Source organism: Notolepis coatsorum (genome assembly GCF_963971535.1).
Source record: "Notolepis coatsorum genome assembly, chromosome: 13".
In the NCBI taxonomy this organism is placed as follows: Eukaryota; Metazoa; Chordata; class Actinopteri; order Aulopiformes; family Paralepididae; genus Notolepis; species Notolepis coatsorum.
Window position 1 is genome coordinate 25,123,397 of NC_140177.1, and position 18,000 is coordinate 25,141,396.

Sequence of the window (18,000 nt, forward strand, 5' to 3'; positions counted from 1 at the left end):
GCTGTCCACAACGCCCGATCCCCACCATCAGTTTCCCACCCCCTAATACTGGCCAATGTGTATTAGTATGAACGACCAGCTAACTGAAAGCAATGTAGAGCGCTGGGCTCGAACAGGCAAGCCCAGCGTCTCCGCATTCGTGGCGAGCGCCTTGCCCACTATGCCACGTAGCCGCCCCTCAGTAGTACTAATTTATATATTTTATACCCAGTTTAATCACCTGTCCATTGTATGGATGCCAAACTTCTTTTCGTTGTACTGTACTTGTGCTGTATGATGACAATACATTTGAATCTAATTGAATCTAATACATCTATGTGACCAAGCAAGACGCTCATGGGAAATGCATTGTAATCACAGAGGCAATACCGCTCGCGGCCAGCAGGCGGCCACGGTTTCACATCATCGCTTTCAGCTATGAAACACGACTGTATATAGGATATCGCGTAACGCAAAATGAAAGCGCTCTACACTCTCGGCACCGCGACCCTCGTTAATAACGAGCAGGACCCTGCAGCGTGCCGTTGTTCTCCGCAGTGGCTCTGCTGTCAGCAGCGGTTTGTGTGGCAGAGGCTGTAGATGTTAGCTTCATTAAAGCGTTATGTCGGAAGGGTGGAGACTGAGACGGTGGCCTGTTCAGTTCAAGCGCTCTGGGACGTCTGCCGCTTGTACCGGAGCTCAGAGCGACGACGCGGAGGATCTGAGGTCTAAAAGTAGCCCACAAGCCGTAAAATCATGTTGTTAATATTCCGCGTGTCGTTACGGCTCCCACTCCGCCGGCTGGTGGAGCGGCTTCATCCAGGGTCATGAAAACGCTCCTAATATTTATCGTTGTCTGAACACTGCATGTAAAAAAATATATATAAAATTTCAACTTTATTTGGAGCGGCCTCCCAGTGACTCAGTGAGAACAGAGGAGAGAGAGAGAGAGAGAGAGAGAGAGAGAGAGAGAGAGAGAGAGAGAGAGAGAGAGAGAGAGAGAGAGAGAGAGAGAGAGAGAGAGAGAGAGAGAGAGAGAGGCAGAGAAAGAGAGTGCGAGATAGAGGGAGAGAAATAGGCACGGGAGAGAGAGAACACAGAGGTAGAGAGAGATGCAGAGAGAGAGAGTGAGAGGGATAGATAGAGGCATATAGAGTGAGAGAAGGATATAGAGAGGCATATAGAGAGAGAGATGGAGAGAGGCATAGGATATAGAGAGGCATATAGAGAGAGAGATGGAGAGAGGCATAGAGAGTGAGAGAGAAGTAGAGAGAGTGAACAACAAAGAGAGAGGGAGAGAGAGGGAGAGAGGCAGAGCGAGAGAGAGAGAGGCATAGAGTGAGAGAGAGAAGTAGAGATAGAGTGAACACAGAGGTAGAGAGAAAGAGGTAGAGAAAGAGGCAGATAGAGGGAGAGGGATAGAGAGTGAGAGAGAGGCATATAGAGTGAGAGAGAGGCATAGAGAGAGAGAGTGAAGACAGAGAGAGAGTGAGTGAGAGTGATAGAGAGACAGAGAGAGACACAGAGAGATATAGAGATACAGAGGAGAGAGAGAGAGACAGAGAGAGAGAGACTGAGAGACAGAGAGAGAGACAGAGAGATACATAGAGAGAGTGAGACTAAGAGAGAGAGAGAGAGACTGAGAGACAGAGAGAGAGACAGAGAGATACATAGAGAGAGAGTGAGACTAAGAGAGAGAGAGAGAGACTGAGAGAGAAGAGAGAGAGACAGAGAGGCAGTGATATTTGATGTCAAAGGCCCAGACGGTGTTCAGTGCACAGCAGACGGTAGTGTCTGCAGGCCTTGGCTCCTCATCAGGAAGTCCCCTATACCTGCCTGCCTGAGTGACTCATTAAACAAACCTCCCCCCTCCCGTCCCGGCGCCAGCAGGTGAGGAGAGCCAATTAGTGGCCCGTCTGGCGACTTCCCGCCCAGTCGGCCCCGGACCCTTGACCCCGGCACGTTAGCGGCAAATCAGCCGTCCCCGGCTGGCACTCACCTCGTCCAGGTCCATCTCGTCCGGGTTGTCCCAGCGCCGTGACGTGCGCGGAGAGCGGCACCACCGCGATATAGTACCACCTGCCGGAAGAAAACCAAGCTCTCATTAGGACGCGTTTTAAAATGGTGGAACTCACTGCTTACAGGCGCACCGTGTAAACGACGCCATGGAGTTATTGTGCGTGCCGGCGTGTGTCACCGCGCCAGCCGCATCTTTTTGGGGCGGCTCTCAAAGCCTTGCATGGGAAAACAAGAAGGTCGACCAAGGTCGAACGCTAGCAGATTGGCACCGCGTTCTCCAATTAATGGCTAATCACCGAGCACATCTGCCGCTTAGACCGAACACACACTCTATCCCCACCGAGAGGAGTCTTCATCAATGCATGTCCCCCCGTAGGATTCCCTCAGATTAATAGGACCGGCTTTACTTCTCCGCCGCCTTGCGTCTCTCGCTAGTTTTAAAGTCCCCCCCCCCCCCCACCCCCCCACGGACTTCAGCTCACTCTAAAAGTCCGGCCCCTCAAGACGAGGCGAGAGTGGCTGCTTTTCTCTCCACTCTGGGCCTGCTCACCTTGCCATACGGCCTTCTGTCAAAGTCTCCGAGTGGGAGAAGAAACGTCTAACGAGATCTCACCCCCCCCCCCCCTCCTCCCTCCCTCCTCTCTCTCCCCGCTCTACCCCTCCTTCCTCAATCACCTTCACTCTCCGTGTGTCAAACGGTGCTAGGACCTGGTCAGCCCTGACGGCCAAGTAATCCTTTTTAACCAATCAACGCCGCGCACACTCCCGCCCCTCAGCTCTCCTCTCCGCTGCCTTCAGTGTGTGTGTGTGTGTGTGTGTGTGTGTGTGTGTGTGTGTGTGGTGTGTGTGTGTGTGTGTGTGTGTGTGTGTGTGTGTGCGTGTCCGTGCCTCGTGTGGGCGCGTGTGTGTGCGTGCAGGAGGATGAACCCGGCCGGCACAACACTCCCGACGGGTCTGGGTCAGATGCAATTCTACGCTTCACAATCAGAGTAAAAAATTACACGATTAGACCCCGATGTTAAAGTCGACCATTATCATCAGACGCGCTGTCACAAAGTTGGATGAGACTAAAAGTTTCATTTGATAGCGGTAGGAATTGGGTCGGCTGTTAAGGACAGATGGCGAGGTCAGCGGGTGCCGTTAAAAGGTTTCCTGGACTCCGGTTGTATTAGCTATCGACCTTGGAGAGTTGGTCCGCACTTTAGATTTGAGGTCTAGAAGGTTACAACCGGCAAGAGGTTCAGCCTTATGCCGCCTGTGCCCAAAGAAACTATAAAAGAAGGAAGGGTCGTCACGGAATAGCGCTCTGTGCTCCGCTTGGTGCCAGACTTTAGGTGCCAGTTCTAGTGAAGCCTGTAGTAAAATGTATACAAATAAAAGTCGCTCAGAACTACAGGCGACATCGCGAACCAGGCGACTGAAGGGTCTGACGTTAGCCGAGGGCCGTGGCCGCTACGCCACGCCCCCTCCTTTACGCCCCCCCCCCCTGGGGGCGCACGCTCTTCCGATGACCTCACGGTCCACCATCCCACTCCTGACACCAATGTAGTGAATTCAGGGGGCAGCCGGGAAATCTAACCCGGGTTGCCTAGACTCGAAAATGGGTCGCTCAGACCACAGGCGACATCGCTAACCAGTCAACGAAGGGTCCGTAAAACAAATCGCAGATGACTCCGACAACCCGAGGTGATAACCCATTTAAACGACACGGCCGTAAAGGCGGAGACGGGTCGATCGGGGGCTCTCCGGACCTCCGGGTACCGACCTGACTTGGGCGCTGGTCAGGACCTTGGGCAGGTCGATGGTCAGCTTGCCGCCCTGTGCCTGCCGGCTGCTGTAGAGGACGGGCTTGGTCTTGAGCAGGTCCGGCGCCGTGCGGATGGACACCTGCTGCTGCAGGCCGCCGGCGCTGTTCCCGCGGCTCATCAGCATGAAGGAGTACTCGGTGTCGGGCTGGAGGCGCGTGATCAGCTTCCTCTTCAGGTTGCCCTGCACCTCCACGCTCTGCTGGTTGTACAGGATCTGTGGGGCACGGGGGGGGGGGAGATGTTGGGCGTTAGAGCAACACACACACACACTATGACACACACAACGGTGGCTCAGGAGGTAGAGCAGTCGTCTGGTAATCCAGAGGTTCACAGTTCAATTCCCACTCCTCCCGGGCAGTGTGTCAAAGTGTCCTTGAGCAAGACACTTAACGCCTAATTAACGCACCTTGCATTCACTCACCTCTGCCGCCGGTGAGTGAATGTGTGAGTGAAATGTGAGCAACAAATTGTAAAGCGCTTTGGATAAAAGCTGTTATATAAGTGCACCGTTTACCATTTACACACAATATATGTGTTTGTTTGTTTTTCAGACGATCCATGGCCCGTATTCACAAACAGAATGATCCGAGAGACCTCCTTAGTTTTTAGCTTAAAAGCAATTTACAAAAGTGTCCAGAGCAACTCAAGAGTACGGAATAGCCAAAACGCTGCTGCTGTATTTCAGCCTCTGTCATTGGTTGATGGAGGACGCCTGTCAAAGTCAAACAGAAGGGAAGTAGGAGGAAAGACTGAGACGACGATTACACAGTTTAGTCTAGTGTTAAAATATTACCCGCTAATAATGTCAACAATTTAAATCTTAACAGATAAAACGCAACATAGCAACCTATAGCCCTCGACAAAACATCCAACAACACGGCGATTGTTATTATTTATCACTTTGCGACCCTCTCAGGCTGACCGTGAAACCTTTACGGCGCACCTCCTGCACAGAGACGGAAGATCCGTCTCATCAATTACCCCCCCCCCCCCCCCCCCCCGACATCCCCGGGGAAGCCCGCACCCATAAAAGCCGCTCCGTTTAGCGTGCGCACGTCCGCCGGTCCGGGGCGACAACAACGTCATTGTCTCGCCTCTTCCGGAGCCCCTACGCATCACGGCGCCGCCGCCGGTGATGCTTTTAATGAAGGCGGCGGATGTCTCACCGCGGGGAACTTCAAGGTAATGAAAATCGTACTATGAATCTACCCCGTATGAATGTTTTATAGTAATAACAGATTTGATTTATAAGCACCTTTCCGCATCACCCAAGGACACCGTAGCCTCAGAATACACACTCGAGAGAGAGGGAGTTGTAAAGCTCGAGGAGCTCCTCTCACACAGGAACCCGTAACCAACATTATTCCACCGCGACCCGGTCTACCACTTGATCGGCCTCCTTTTCACGCAGCGCTTGAAGAATATTCCATCTGGTTCCGCCTGCTGCAGTCGTCCACTTGTAAACTGGTATCTATTTTCTTGTCTCTCTCAGGAGAAGACGGTAAGCAAATTTCTAGGGATGCTCGATATTGGCTTTTTTACCGATACCGATATACCGATATTGTCCAACTCTTAATTTCCGATACCGATATCAACCGATACCGATATATGCAGGGTTTCCCCCCCAAAAAATGGAATAATTTCAGGTAATTAACATTACATATCTCTTGTTGTGGAATTAACACAACATCATGCATACTTTTGACAATAAATAAAATCAGAATTTGTTCTTACTTGCTTGCCTGGCTAAATAAAGGTTATAGAAATGTAAAAAAAATATATATATTATATATATATATATATACATTTTTTTAAACCGATACCGATATTTTCCGATATCACATTTTAATGCCGATATCGGCCGATAATATCGGACATCCCTACTAATTGCCCAAAATGTTGGCGTGTTCCTTTTAAGAAGTGGACGACTGCAGCAGGCAGAACCAGATGGAATATTCTTCAAGCGCTGCATGAAAGGAAAGGCCGATCAAGGAAGAATCCTAAACGCCATAGAAAGTCCTCTCCCACCTACATCATCTGGGTTTCAAGCCATTCAATACAAAAATCAAGGCCCTTCTTTTTGCATTCTTTTACCGTCACCGAATATTTTGGAAGTTATTTTCTGCCAATTCATCACCGCCATAGGCTTCCAGTGTATCTGAAAGTGTGTCTTAAAACACCATATACACCCATGAAAGTCACCACATCTGACAGAAATACTATTCTAACATCTAAGGTACATTTATTTTACTGAAAAGTTGTTCTAGTATTGTGCCTTAATACGGAGTCTAACAAGGAAGAAGAGGAATTCTATCCTCAGATACTATATTACATCACAATGGCAAAGCGTTTCATAAAACAACTGACACTAAGAGGCATTTTAGTCAAATGTGTTACATATAACAGTATTATTATTATTATTATTATTATTAACACAGTGGCGGCCGGCCGATAGGGGGCACCGCCCCCCCTGGTTGAGAGAGAGGGAGAAGAAGAACTTGTGTTTTTTATTTGAGATATTTTGAAGCCCTAAAAATGAACTAAACATGTTTAAAATTAATAATAATTACTATTAAAATGCACAATAACGTTAATATAGCATGTATGTAATATAGTTTGTTCATGCTATTCTCCCCTCTCGTTTGTGATTGACGTCACTCTCATAGAACTCTACCTACCTCCAAAGTTGGGCGCTTGTCTTAACGCACACTGACTCGGCGTCACTGCGCGCAAGCGGCCAATGTAAATGATTCAAGCTAATACATTTAGCCTATCAACGGTCATAAATATGATCTGTGGGGGATTTACCTGCATTTACCTGCATTTTCGAGGTTGGAATGTTCTGCCTCCATGATCCATGGTAGCTAGTAAGTAGCTACCATGGATCATGGAGGCAGAACATTCCAACCTCGAAAATGCAGGTAAATCCCTCAAAACAATACCTTTTGAGAGATGAACACTGGAGTGAAAGAGTTTCGACCTCATCAGCCTGATATCTCAATTCAGAAACAATCAACAGACAGAGGAAGACAATATACTCTGTCGTTTTCTAGCTGGTGGTAAGAAGTGTTGGCTACTTGGCTAACAAGAAGCTATATGCTAGCTGGATGCAGTCATGTAAATGCCGTATGTTGCTTTCCATTCCTGCTTTTTAAAATGACGGGACAGATACAACATGCCCATGGACTGCTACTGGAGTTTCTTTTTGAGTGGATTAAAAAAATATATTGGATTATGGCTGAATATCTCGCCCCCTTCAACTCTTGTGATGGTAAGTCTATGTTTAATTTACGCAAGCTAGCCTTGGCTCTTTTAACAATATGCAAAATATGCTGTACTCATACTGAAGTTATTCTTGGTATATACTGTATACTAGGTGATCCTTTGCAGTTCCTTCTAATTTGTGTAAGGTTAGTGCCTGGGATTCCACGTCATGCTGTGTGTGTGTGTGTGAGAGAGAGAGAAAGAGAGAGATAGAGGGGGATACTAATTAATTTCGCCGCGGGGGGGGCATAACCCACGGGACAATATATTGGTAACTTGTTTCAAATGACAAGATATACCTCTGTGATTATTATTGTACGGGTCTGAATACGCGTGGGAGCATGCACAAATATATTACAGTGATAATATGCTGCTCCCGAGTCCGAGAGAGAGAGAGAGAGAGAGAGAGAGAGAGAGAGAGAGAGAGAGAGAGAGAGAGAGAGAGAGAGAGAGAGAGAGAGAGAGAGAGAGAGAGAGAGAGAGAGAGAGAGAGAGAGAGTTTTGAGATCTGGGCGTGCGTGTTTGTGTAGGCGCTATTGGAAACGTGGCTGCATTGACTATGATCATACATTGATTAATGGCAATGGTGATAGTTGTACTCTACCTACTTAAATATTCGTACCTTGTGGTTTCGCCGAAGCTCTGACGTGCACAGTAGGCTACTCAGTGTGTGGTTTCGCCAATGCGTGCACGCGTGTGTTTGTGTGTGTGTGTGTGTGACATTGTGATACCTCGGTACATGTTTGCAAAATGTTTGGTATAGCGCTCCCCCTGGAGAAGAATTCACCAGCCGCCACTGTATTAACAACAGTATTATTATCATGAACAACGGTATTATTATCATGAACAACGGTATTAGTATCATGAACAACGGTATTATCATCATTAACAATGATATTATCATCATGAACAACAGTATTAGTATCACGAACAACGGTATTATCATCATTAACACTTTGACTGCCGGAAAACGCTTAAAAGCGTCATTCCCGGCCATGCTCAAGTTGCCGGAGGACGCTTTACAGCGCCCTTATATCAATATTTAAAAAATCTGCGATCGGATTCATATTTCCCCTCCGCTGGCCTGAGATCCACCAGGAGGACCCACTGAGCTCTCTGGCGGTTCAGGAGCGCCATCTGGTGGCCGATCGGTGCAATCGCTTAACAGGAAGTGCTATGGAGGTTGTGCTGATCGGCCGTATTACTTCCGGGCACTCGCTATAGGTTCCGGGACTCGATCTCGACACACTACATAGCGATCGATTGCCAATAACTCGATAAACAACATGATTTGGACGTATATACCATTATACAAGCTGGAAATGGACCGGGTAAATCTACATCCCATAATGATAAAATGTCTACTCTACGATGATCGCCCAACGGCGCGCGGAGACTGGGGTGAGTTTTAGCGTGTAAAATTACCGTCTTCGATACTAACTGCTATGATCAACATTTGACCCACATTAGATGATTGGTATAACGCTGCCCACGGAATTATAAACGCCCCCTAGCCCATCCGGTCAACATCAGATGATGTGTAGTAACTTCTAGAAGTACGTCTAGTTGGAATTTTTTATATCGCGCTGATTGCCATAAAACTGTATTGCATCATCAATATAATGCATTTGGGGCTATAGATCACGTTCTGGAGAAAGCTGCAGAAAGAGATGAAAACATACTTATACATTAGACCATACTTTACTATGAATATGTGAATGAAAAAGTTTAACGTTGCTACACAATGAACAATACATATAGGACTTTGAATGGGCCCTAATAATGGCAATGTAGCAATAGAATTTAAAAAGTTATAGCCATGCAAAGAAGGGGTACTTCTCCATAGACAAATAGAGCCGGCAACCTATGGTATATCATGAATTTAACCCATGGCAACCAAAGTGTTAACAACGATATTATCATCATGAACAACAGTATTATTTTTGTCTTTTATACCTATTCTTATGCCTGCATTTTATACATTGTTTTTATTTTGTCGACTGTATGCTGATTTCTGCCTATGTTCATTTTGTGCTACTTGATGTGGTCTTTGGTCTGCGGCCCATGTGTGAAGGGTGCTATAGATAGAGTTGTTATTATTTATTATTATTAAAAAAAAGTATGCATTTAAATGTCTGTAAGTCTCGACGACATTGACAATGAGGGTGACCTCAATTGTCCTTTTTGAGAATAAATAAAGGTTTGAATGAATTTAATTAATTATCATCAACAACAGTATTATCATCGTTAACAACAACATTATTGGGCAGGGTTAATGTGAGCTTTGAAACAATCACATACTATAAATAAATTGGGAGAGTACGAACAGCTGTACAATTTAAAAGCATGGATTGTCCTTTTCTTTTGTTTGTTTGTTTAGTTACATTTTCATCTTTAATTCCTCACGAGTAGCAAACTCTGGCAATGTTTGTGGTGTGTTTGAGGTTGTGTCGGTTGGCCCAGATACAACTGCGGTGGCTCCTCATCCATGACATGGGCAGGACGGATGTGATGCATACTGTTTGATTATCCCTGGTTACCTTGCGCTATAGTTAGACAAGGTTTGTTTGTTTTCCTCTCTAGTCTCTGATTGTCTGTCTGTATTTGTCTGCATTGAATCACTGTTACACTGGAATCCCAACAGCGTCATCAATCCCTAACGGTGTCATTATGTAAATGTCTTGTTTGAAGGAAATAAAAAGCTAAATTAGAAACACACACACGCAGGTACACACCACACACAAACTAAATCTAAAGACACACAAAATGCACACACACACAAAATATAAAGACACACAAAATGCACACACGAAATATAACACACACAAAATGCGCACACACACACAAACAAACAAAATACAAACACACAAAATGCACACACACAAACAAACTAAATATAAACACACACAAAATGCACATACACACACACACGCTCCTATGGGAGGCAACTATCCCACCTGACACATCATTCCACATGTTAAAGTGTAAGGCTTGTTCATTGGTGCAGACCTAATAATATTTCACACTTCAAAGTGTCTCGAGGTCCATTACCACGAGGTGGGAATTGATATAATATCGTTTTGACACATTATTACATGCATTATTCACACCCTCATAAATTAACATGAATCACCATCTCTGGCGGCTTTCCCCCCCAAAATGCAAATGGTTCCTTGCCTTGAAGGGCACCTGGGACTTGTAGTTCTCTGGCACCTCCCAGGTGAACAGCGCGGACAACTTCATGACTTACCTTGAAGGGCACCTGGGACTTGTAGTTCTCTGGCACCTCCCAGGTGAAACAGCGCGGACAACTTCATGACTTACCTTGAAGGGGCACCTGGGACTTGTAGTTCTCTGGCACCTCCCAGCGTGAACAGCGCGGACAACTTCATGACTTACCTTGAAGGGCACCTGGGACTTGTAGTTCTCTGGCACCTCCCAGGTGAGCAGCACGGATGACTTCATGACGGCCTTGACCGCCGAAGCTCGTGGCGAACGCTGTGGGATCGAGAGAGAGAGAGAAACGCACTTCAGTCCAGTATCTAAAGTAGGACATCTCGCTCGACGCAGAATGTAATCCTCCTCGTAAGCCGCGTAATTCAAATTTAACGCCGATTGTACGGCAAATAAACCGCTGATTATGTCCTGGAAACATTCGCCATGGAAAAAAAAACATGACCAGACTCGACAAGGGAAAGAAAGGGAAACATCGGCCGATCTTTTTTCATTCATGGCCGGTTACTGATCACTTAAAATAGCAGTTTATCCCCTTAAGCCTGTTCCCTCTATTTATACCACTTTCACCCAAATGAAATATGAAATATGCAACGGGGCCGAGTTCACTGTGATTAGCATGAAATGTATACGGCAGTGGGAGGAGGGATGGGGGGGGGAGAGCGGGGTAAGAGGGGGGGGCAGGGGGAATTCGAGCGGGAGTCTCAAAATAGGCACCACGCACATCTGGTGTTAAATAAAGAATCTAATATTTATAAGATAATAAAATGCATGAGGAGGCACATGTTGTATGCACGGCTAAATTCGCTTGGGTGAAGTGGGGGGGGGGGGGGGGGGGGGGCAGTCGCGTGGCAGCGGCGTGACGGTAGCGTGTAACCAGATTATAGCGCTTTCTAAATCAATAAGCACTGCGCTCATGCTGTACTGTACTGTACTGAGACGGGGCGGAGAGCTGGGGAACCGGGTGGGGTTAAGATGCGGAGGACGCGATACCTTCTCTGAGACGGGGGCGGAGAGCTGGGGAACCGGGTGGGGTTAAGATGCGGAGGACGCGATACCTTCTCCGAGACGTCACTCATGCGGTGTGAGCATGCGCGCACGACAAGAGGAGCGCAGATGAACGTGAGATCAGGAAGACTGAAGATGGATTAAGGGGCGACGCGTTGCACTTTTGATTAGCTGTAATAAACGACGTGCTTGCGTTCTGTAGTTGCCGCGAGATAAACGCCGCCTCTCTCCTTCCCTCCTACCTGGCGAGGTGGACATGGTGCGGCTCTGGATGCTGGGGCTGATGGGCCCCGCCCCCTTGCTGGTGAAGGCCTGCACGCGGACGTCGTAGGTGGTGTCGGGCTTCAGGCCCTGGATGGTCAGGATGGTGTCCGCCGTGCGGTTGGTGCTGTTCTGCTGGCTGTTGATGTCGCGGTACACCACCAGGTAGTGGACGATCCTGCCGTTCCTCTCGGCCAGCGCCGGCGGGTCCCAGGCCAGCTTGGTGCTGGAGGTGGTGAGGCCCGTGACGCGCAGGTTGAGCGGGAAGCCGGACGGCACGTCCTCCTGGGTGCCGATCTCCTTCACGTAGGCCTCGCCCGTGCCGGCGCGGTTGCGGGCGCTGAGGCGGAAGATGTAGGTGGCGCCCTTGTGCAGCCCGGTGGCGGTGTAGTGGTCGTCGGTCTTGCGGAGCTCCCAGGACGCGAAGCTCTCCTCCTCGCTGCGCTTGTACTGCAGCTGGTAGCCCATCAGCTCGCCCACCATCTCCTTGGGCGGCTGCCACTGGATCAGCGCCGTGTTCCCCATGGTGGTGCTGATCATCATGGTGGGCTTTCCTGGCACTGGAGAGAGGGAGGAGGAGGAGGAGGAGGAGGAGGAGGAGGAGGAGGAGGAGGAGAGAGTTTTTACGTCTCGATCATCGACTGTAATGAATGGACGATGACACCAGGGCTACGTTCACACTGCAAGCCTTAAGTGCTCAATTCTGATTTATTGCTCAGATCTTTTGTTTGGCCGTTTTTAAAATAAAATGTGGCCAACATCAGATTCCAGTGTGAACCGGTCACGCTCCTGAACTGACCCACAGTTGAACAGTAAAGAAGATGGACGTAGAAGATTGTCACTAATGTCAATCTAGAGTGGCGTAAAAGTCGCATGGAAGACTGTTCAGACTGAGGTTGCGTTGCAATGCGACCTCAGTCTGAACAGCGATATCAGAATTCATGTGACTCTTGCGTCACTCTAGTCTAGACACACAAGGTGAACACAAACACTGAAGACAGCTGTGATGGAGGTGGTCAGTGGAGGGACAGTGAGGTGTTTACCCCTTATATTTGGGGTGATACTTGTGTACAAGCAAACAACGAATCATAACTGCTCTGTGTTTGAAAGCATATTGAAAGAACAAATGGCTTTCACCTCCTCCTCACCCCCATTATCATCCGATTATGAATTAGCCTCCACTGTACATCAACTAATAAATGAAACCATAAACTGTGACTTCAGTGTCCTCCGTGTCTACATCCATCTTCTTTATTGTATTGACCAGTTCACCCTGGAATCTGATATTGGCCACATTTATATAAAAAAGGCAGTGCTGTCAGGCGATACAAAAAATAAATCGAATTAATTACAGGATTTGTAATTGATGAATCTAATTAATCGCATTTTAATCGCATAACCATTTTAGGCCTGATTCTATAATATTCTATAATCATATTTCAAATGGCATGTGTCCGGATGGTAGATTTCAGTACTGTATCTTACAAAACCTTCTGTTTAATCATCTTCATTTAATTTCATTTGCTTAGATTTTTCAGGTCTGGTCAATTTTAGCATGGTGTTATTCACAGTCAAAGATAAAAAAAAAATTGAATTGATATTCTCATTTGGTTCATTACAATTTAAATGGACAATAAAAAAAATAAAAAAAGTCTATAAATGTTTATTCTACGTTCTTATGGAATGAATGAGATAAGAAATATATATATATATAAAAAAAAGAATAATAATAAATGTGCGTTAATTTTCATAACACGGTCATTTGCTGTGTAATCATAATCTAATTAACGTGATAAACTGACAGCCCCCCAAAAAAAAAAAAAAAAAAAACACTACATCAGAAGTGAGCACTGAGGCTTGCAGTGTGAACGTAGCCTGAAAAGAGGAAGAAGCTGCTGGGATGGGCGTCTGGTCTCCTCACCCGCCCCGGTCGTGGTGATGACCTTGGCCTTGCTGCGGGCTCCGTCTCCCTTGGTGGTGTACGCCGCCACCGTCACAGAGTATGTCGTCTCGGAGTGCAGTCCTCCGATGATGGCCTCCTGAGGGGCACACACACACGCGCGTAGACAGAAAGGTCAGGGGTCAACATCACACACACGCGTCGTGCAGACCGAAAGGTCAGGCATCAACATCACACGCAGCTGGGTCCGCCCCCAAAAAAAACAAACCTCACACAAGCACTGATCCACCAAAAAACACACAGCACCGCAAAACACACAAAAAAAAGGTTAGATGCCCCTCTCTCCATCCACCTGCAGCTTCTTGTTCAATGTAAGTTCACCTGGAACGGCTGGAATGAACACACTTGATGGAGAAAGGCGCGGAAGGCACTCGGCCCCCCCGGGAGTTGGGCCAGGAGATTTTCTTGCTCAAGAAAACCCTCTGTCGGCAACAACACAGCGCGCACACACACGCTCACACACTCACACACACAAGGGCGTAGGTTTGGTTTCACCATTGGGGGGGGGGGCACCTTTGACACAATTCTTTTGCGTCAAATAGGGCTGGGCGATAAAAGGATAGCGATGTTTTTTTTTATTTATTGTGACCTGGCAGCTTTAAAACCAGAGACAGTGGACAGACTTGTCTTTCTTGCCTAAAACTTAAAGTAATGGCTTTGCTTGTCCAAATGACAATACTGACCAAATTGAGATTTATTTTTCTCTTGCCCATTTATTTAGTTTGCTTTCTAATTTAAAATACAGTTTGAAACCGTCTGTACACAGTAGGCTATGTGTGCTAGCAGAGCTAGACTCCAGTCGCGAGTCACGGTGCACATGTGCGGTGGGTTGTCCACCAAAAAAATAAACGCCAAAAGATAGAAAAGAAACTAGCAGAGCCAGAACTGTTCAACTCCCCTGGAGCCACAGCCAGCAGAGAAGCCGGTTTACTTTCGCTTTCAAACCAGCTGCAGCCTGAGAACTGGAGTGTGAGGAGCTTTACATTTTTTATTTCTTTTTAAATGTATACTAATAATGAAAATCGATATCGAGTGATATGAAAAATGTTATCGTGATAAGATTTTTGGCCATATCGCCCAGCCCTAGCGTCAAACACTTCCTGTATTCTGGTGTACCTTTCTGCTGACACAAATATAATGGAATATAATGCAGTAAGGCTCTCAGGCATTCTGTATTGCTTTCAAATATTTATTCTATAGATATAGAATTAAACCCCCTTATTTATATTTGTACCTCTTTTGAGGAGGGGGTTGTCTTTCATATTAACTACAATTCCTGAGGGGGACAAATGTACCTCTTCTCAATATCCCCTGCAACCCCCCCCCTAAACCTACGCCCCCATGCGCACACACACTGAACCCGGTCACCAACACACCGACCATGTGAACAGGAACACCACCAGCGTGTCTGTGGTCATGCCTGCAGCGCCGCCTGGATACCGGCCAGGTTTCTACCGACGAGGACGACAGAAACACGGCTGCTTCGTCCACCAGCCCCCGTGCTGCGTCTCTCACTGCGGCGGAAACCCTCTCTCCGTATATCGGGACACCGGCCGCCGTCCTTCCTAACTTGGACCGGAGCCCGTTCTCCAATGCTTCACGGTCGGTTAGCTGGTGAAATTACATTTACAGCCTCGTTCTGTCGTCCTCTGGGAGGAGGGGAGGGGAGGGGAGGAGTGGTCAGACGGCTCTGCAGGCAGGACACACAGACGCACGAGGCGGCCGCCGCGGCTGAACCAACCGGCGGGTCCACAGTCAACAAGAGAACAGCAGATAGAAGACAAGAGAACAAACACGGAGACACACTGTGTTCAGAGCTGCTGCTGCGGCCACGCACTCACTTCGAGATACACCGCACACACACACACACACACACACACACACACACACACACACACACACACACACACACACACACACACACACACACACACACACACAGTTCAGAGCTGCAGGTGACCTGCTGCCACGCACTCACTTCAGGATACACACCACACACACACACTATTATGCCCACATACACAGACGCACACACCCACTCACACCTGTAGATCAACACACACGTGCGCGCACACACAATACACATGCATACACACACACACACACATACAGACTGATATGGCCATCAATCCACATAAACACACACACATACGCGCGCACACATACACAAAACAACCACACACACACACTGCTATGCCCACACATCCACACAAACACTAAGAACCAAGAGCAAACGAGTGCCTAGGGCCCGAGCACACATGACTAGGGCCACCGAGAGGACAAATACACGAATGCCTACGGGCCCTTCCTGCCAGAGCTCCTAGCCAGCTCAGTATTGTACAGCTTTATCCTAATGCCGTCTCCCTAAGTAATGACGCTTTCATTCTCTAATCGCGGACGCACATTTAACAGACACTGTTTGACACAGCTTTTTAACTGCTCCTCTCTTTAAGGGCCGCTCAGTGCGCCTCCGCTAGCCCTTAAGTTAGGCGGGGGGGGGGGGGGGGGGGGGATGGTAAATGACTATCATAAAAGCGTTTTTTAACTTTATGGAGGGAAGTCTCATTACTTTAATCATGTAAAACGACTAACGGTCTCGGCGGCGGCTTCCGCCCGGCAACCGGCTCAAGGTCAGCGTCACTTTTTTAGGAAACTCAGCGGAAAGTGAAAAGAGAGGGAAAAAGGGCTCCGGAAAAATTTCCCTTCAGAGCAAATGCTTAGAGCAGCACCGAGGGGCATTACTGAGATTATGAGGCGGGCTAGTTATAGGAATTGATTCGTCTTTGCCCGGCTTTGTCGCGACCGGCGCCATCGTTTCCCTGTGAATAATATTCCAGGAGAGAACTGGCCATGAATGGTAAAAACAAGTTTAATGCATTATGAATCCTTTAAAAAAAAAATTCTCTCTCTCTCTCTCTCCGTTGAAAACTGTGCTTAACGTGCCCTACGCACATTCAGATTACGATCAAGATAACACGACTATCCCATCAGATAACATAACGCTACTTGTACTTGTTTGTTACTTGACGTTAGTTGACGTTGATTGAACGAATGCACATGAAAAATGTGTTTCTCTATGTTTTTCTCCCTTGCTGACACACATCTACAGGCGACAGTGGCTCAGGAGGGAGAGCAGTCGTCTGGTAATCCAGAGGTTCCTGGTTCAATTCCCGCTCCTCCCGGTCAGCGTGTCGAAGTGTCCTTGAGCAAGACACTTAACCCCTAATTGCTCCTGATGAGCAGGTCGTTTCTGCTATTGGTGTGTGAATGTGTGTGTGAATGTGTAAGTGAATGTGTGAGTGAATGTGTGTGTGTGAATGTGTGTGTGAATGTGTGTGTGTGAATGTGTGTGTGAATGTGTGTGTGAATGGGTAAAATGTGTGTGTGAATGTGTGTGTGTGAATGGGTCAAAGGTGAGGTACAAATTGTAAAGTGATTTGCACGCATCTTTACCATTTACAGTAAGTGTCTATTTTAATTTAGTAAGTCGTCATTAATAAAGAGTGCTTTTTTAATTTGCTTTTATATAACCCCACCAAGCGCTATATAAGGCTGACGTATTATCATCATCATAGTTCCAGTTAAAATGACACGTGGATGCGTGCTCGCCGCGGAGGCGTGTCTACACCCAGTCACACATCATTACTGCCGTCTGATGTCTCTTTTTGTTCCTCCACGCGGCAGAACAGAAGCCCAGGCAATAACGTGAGAGGGCTGAACAGATTTTCTTCATCTGACAACATCTTGTGCGGCGTCTGTCAGGTGTTAATAAACACCAACGATAGGGAGCAGCCCTGTCGTGTGCCCCGCATTGGAAATTCAACCAATTCGGGAAAAAAATGTTATCCGTTTGAACTGTGGTTGGTATCATGCATACAGATTCAAATACACACATTCCACTAGGCTCATATTCACAGACGTATAACAATTTGTGCAAATATAAACACAGTCCATCCCAACGTTCAAAGCTTCTCACGTGGTAATTGAGGAACTAGCCTAAAGCGACTACACACGCTGTCAGAGGGTAAATAAACAATTACAGGTACTTTGAGGGTTCGGAGCACTTTACATTACATTATTGATGTCTTCTATTAAAACCGGCAATTGGTTTTTATTATTTTCCAGTCTTAATATTGTTATTTCATATATTATTATTCATATTGGTTGCGATGCCTTTGTATATTAATTACAGTACGAGACCACTAATGAAACAATTAACAGTCTAATTCTCACCATAAGACTGAGTTTCCCATGAACTCCCTGTTTTCACCGTTAACCTCATCAGAATGTTTAGCCTCGCCTTTCCAGAACAAAGCAGGTTTTGTTCGGGAAAGGCTTCCTTCGCGCCGTACCGGCGCAATATCGATAGAAAATAAGGAGGATTTAGATGGGCGTCGTATTTCAGTCTCGACATTGAATCTACGATGATATATAATATATATATATATTTAAAATCTTCCTTATAGC

The 18,000-nt window shown here is 47.0% G+C and overlaps 1 protein-coding gene across 1 annotated transcript in view; it reads right to left on the bottom strand.

Annotated features, from left to right (window-relative positions):
• Positions 1–18,000, bottom strand: part of LOC311239297 (receptor-type tyrosine-protein phosphatase F-like) — a 226,449-nt gene that overhangs the window by 77,982 nt on the left and 130,467 nt on the right. The window contains 7 exon segments of the mRNA XM_084327604.1: positions 1,979–2,027; positions 2,029–2,058; positions 3,764–4,020; positions 10,470–10,547; positions 10,549–10,568; positions 11,555–12,133; positions 13,495–13,612. Of these exon segments, the coding sequence (XP_084183730.1) occupies positions 1,979–2,027; positions 2,029–2,058; positions 3,764–4,020; positions 10,470–10,547; positions 10,549–10,568; positions 11,555–12,133; positions 13,495–13,612 (1,131 nt within the window).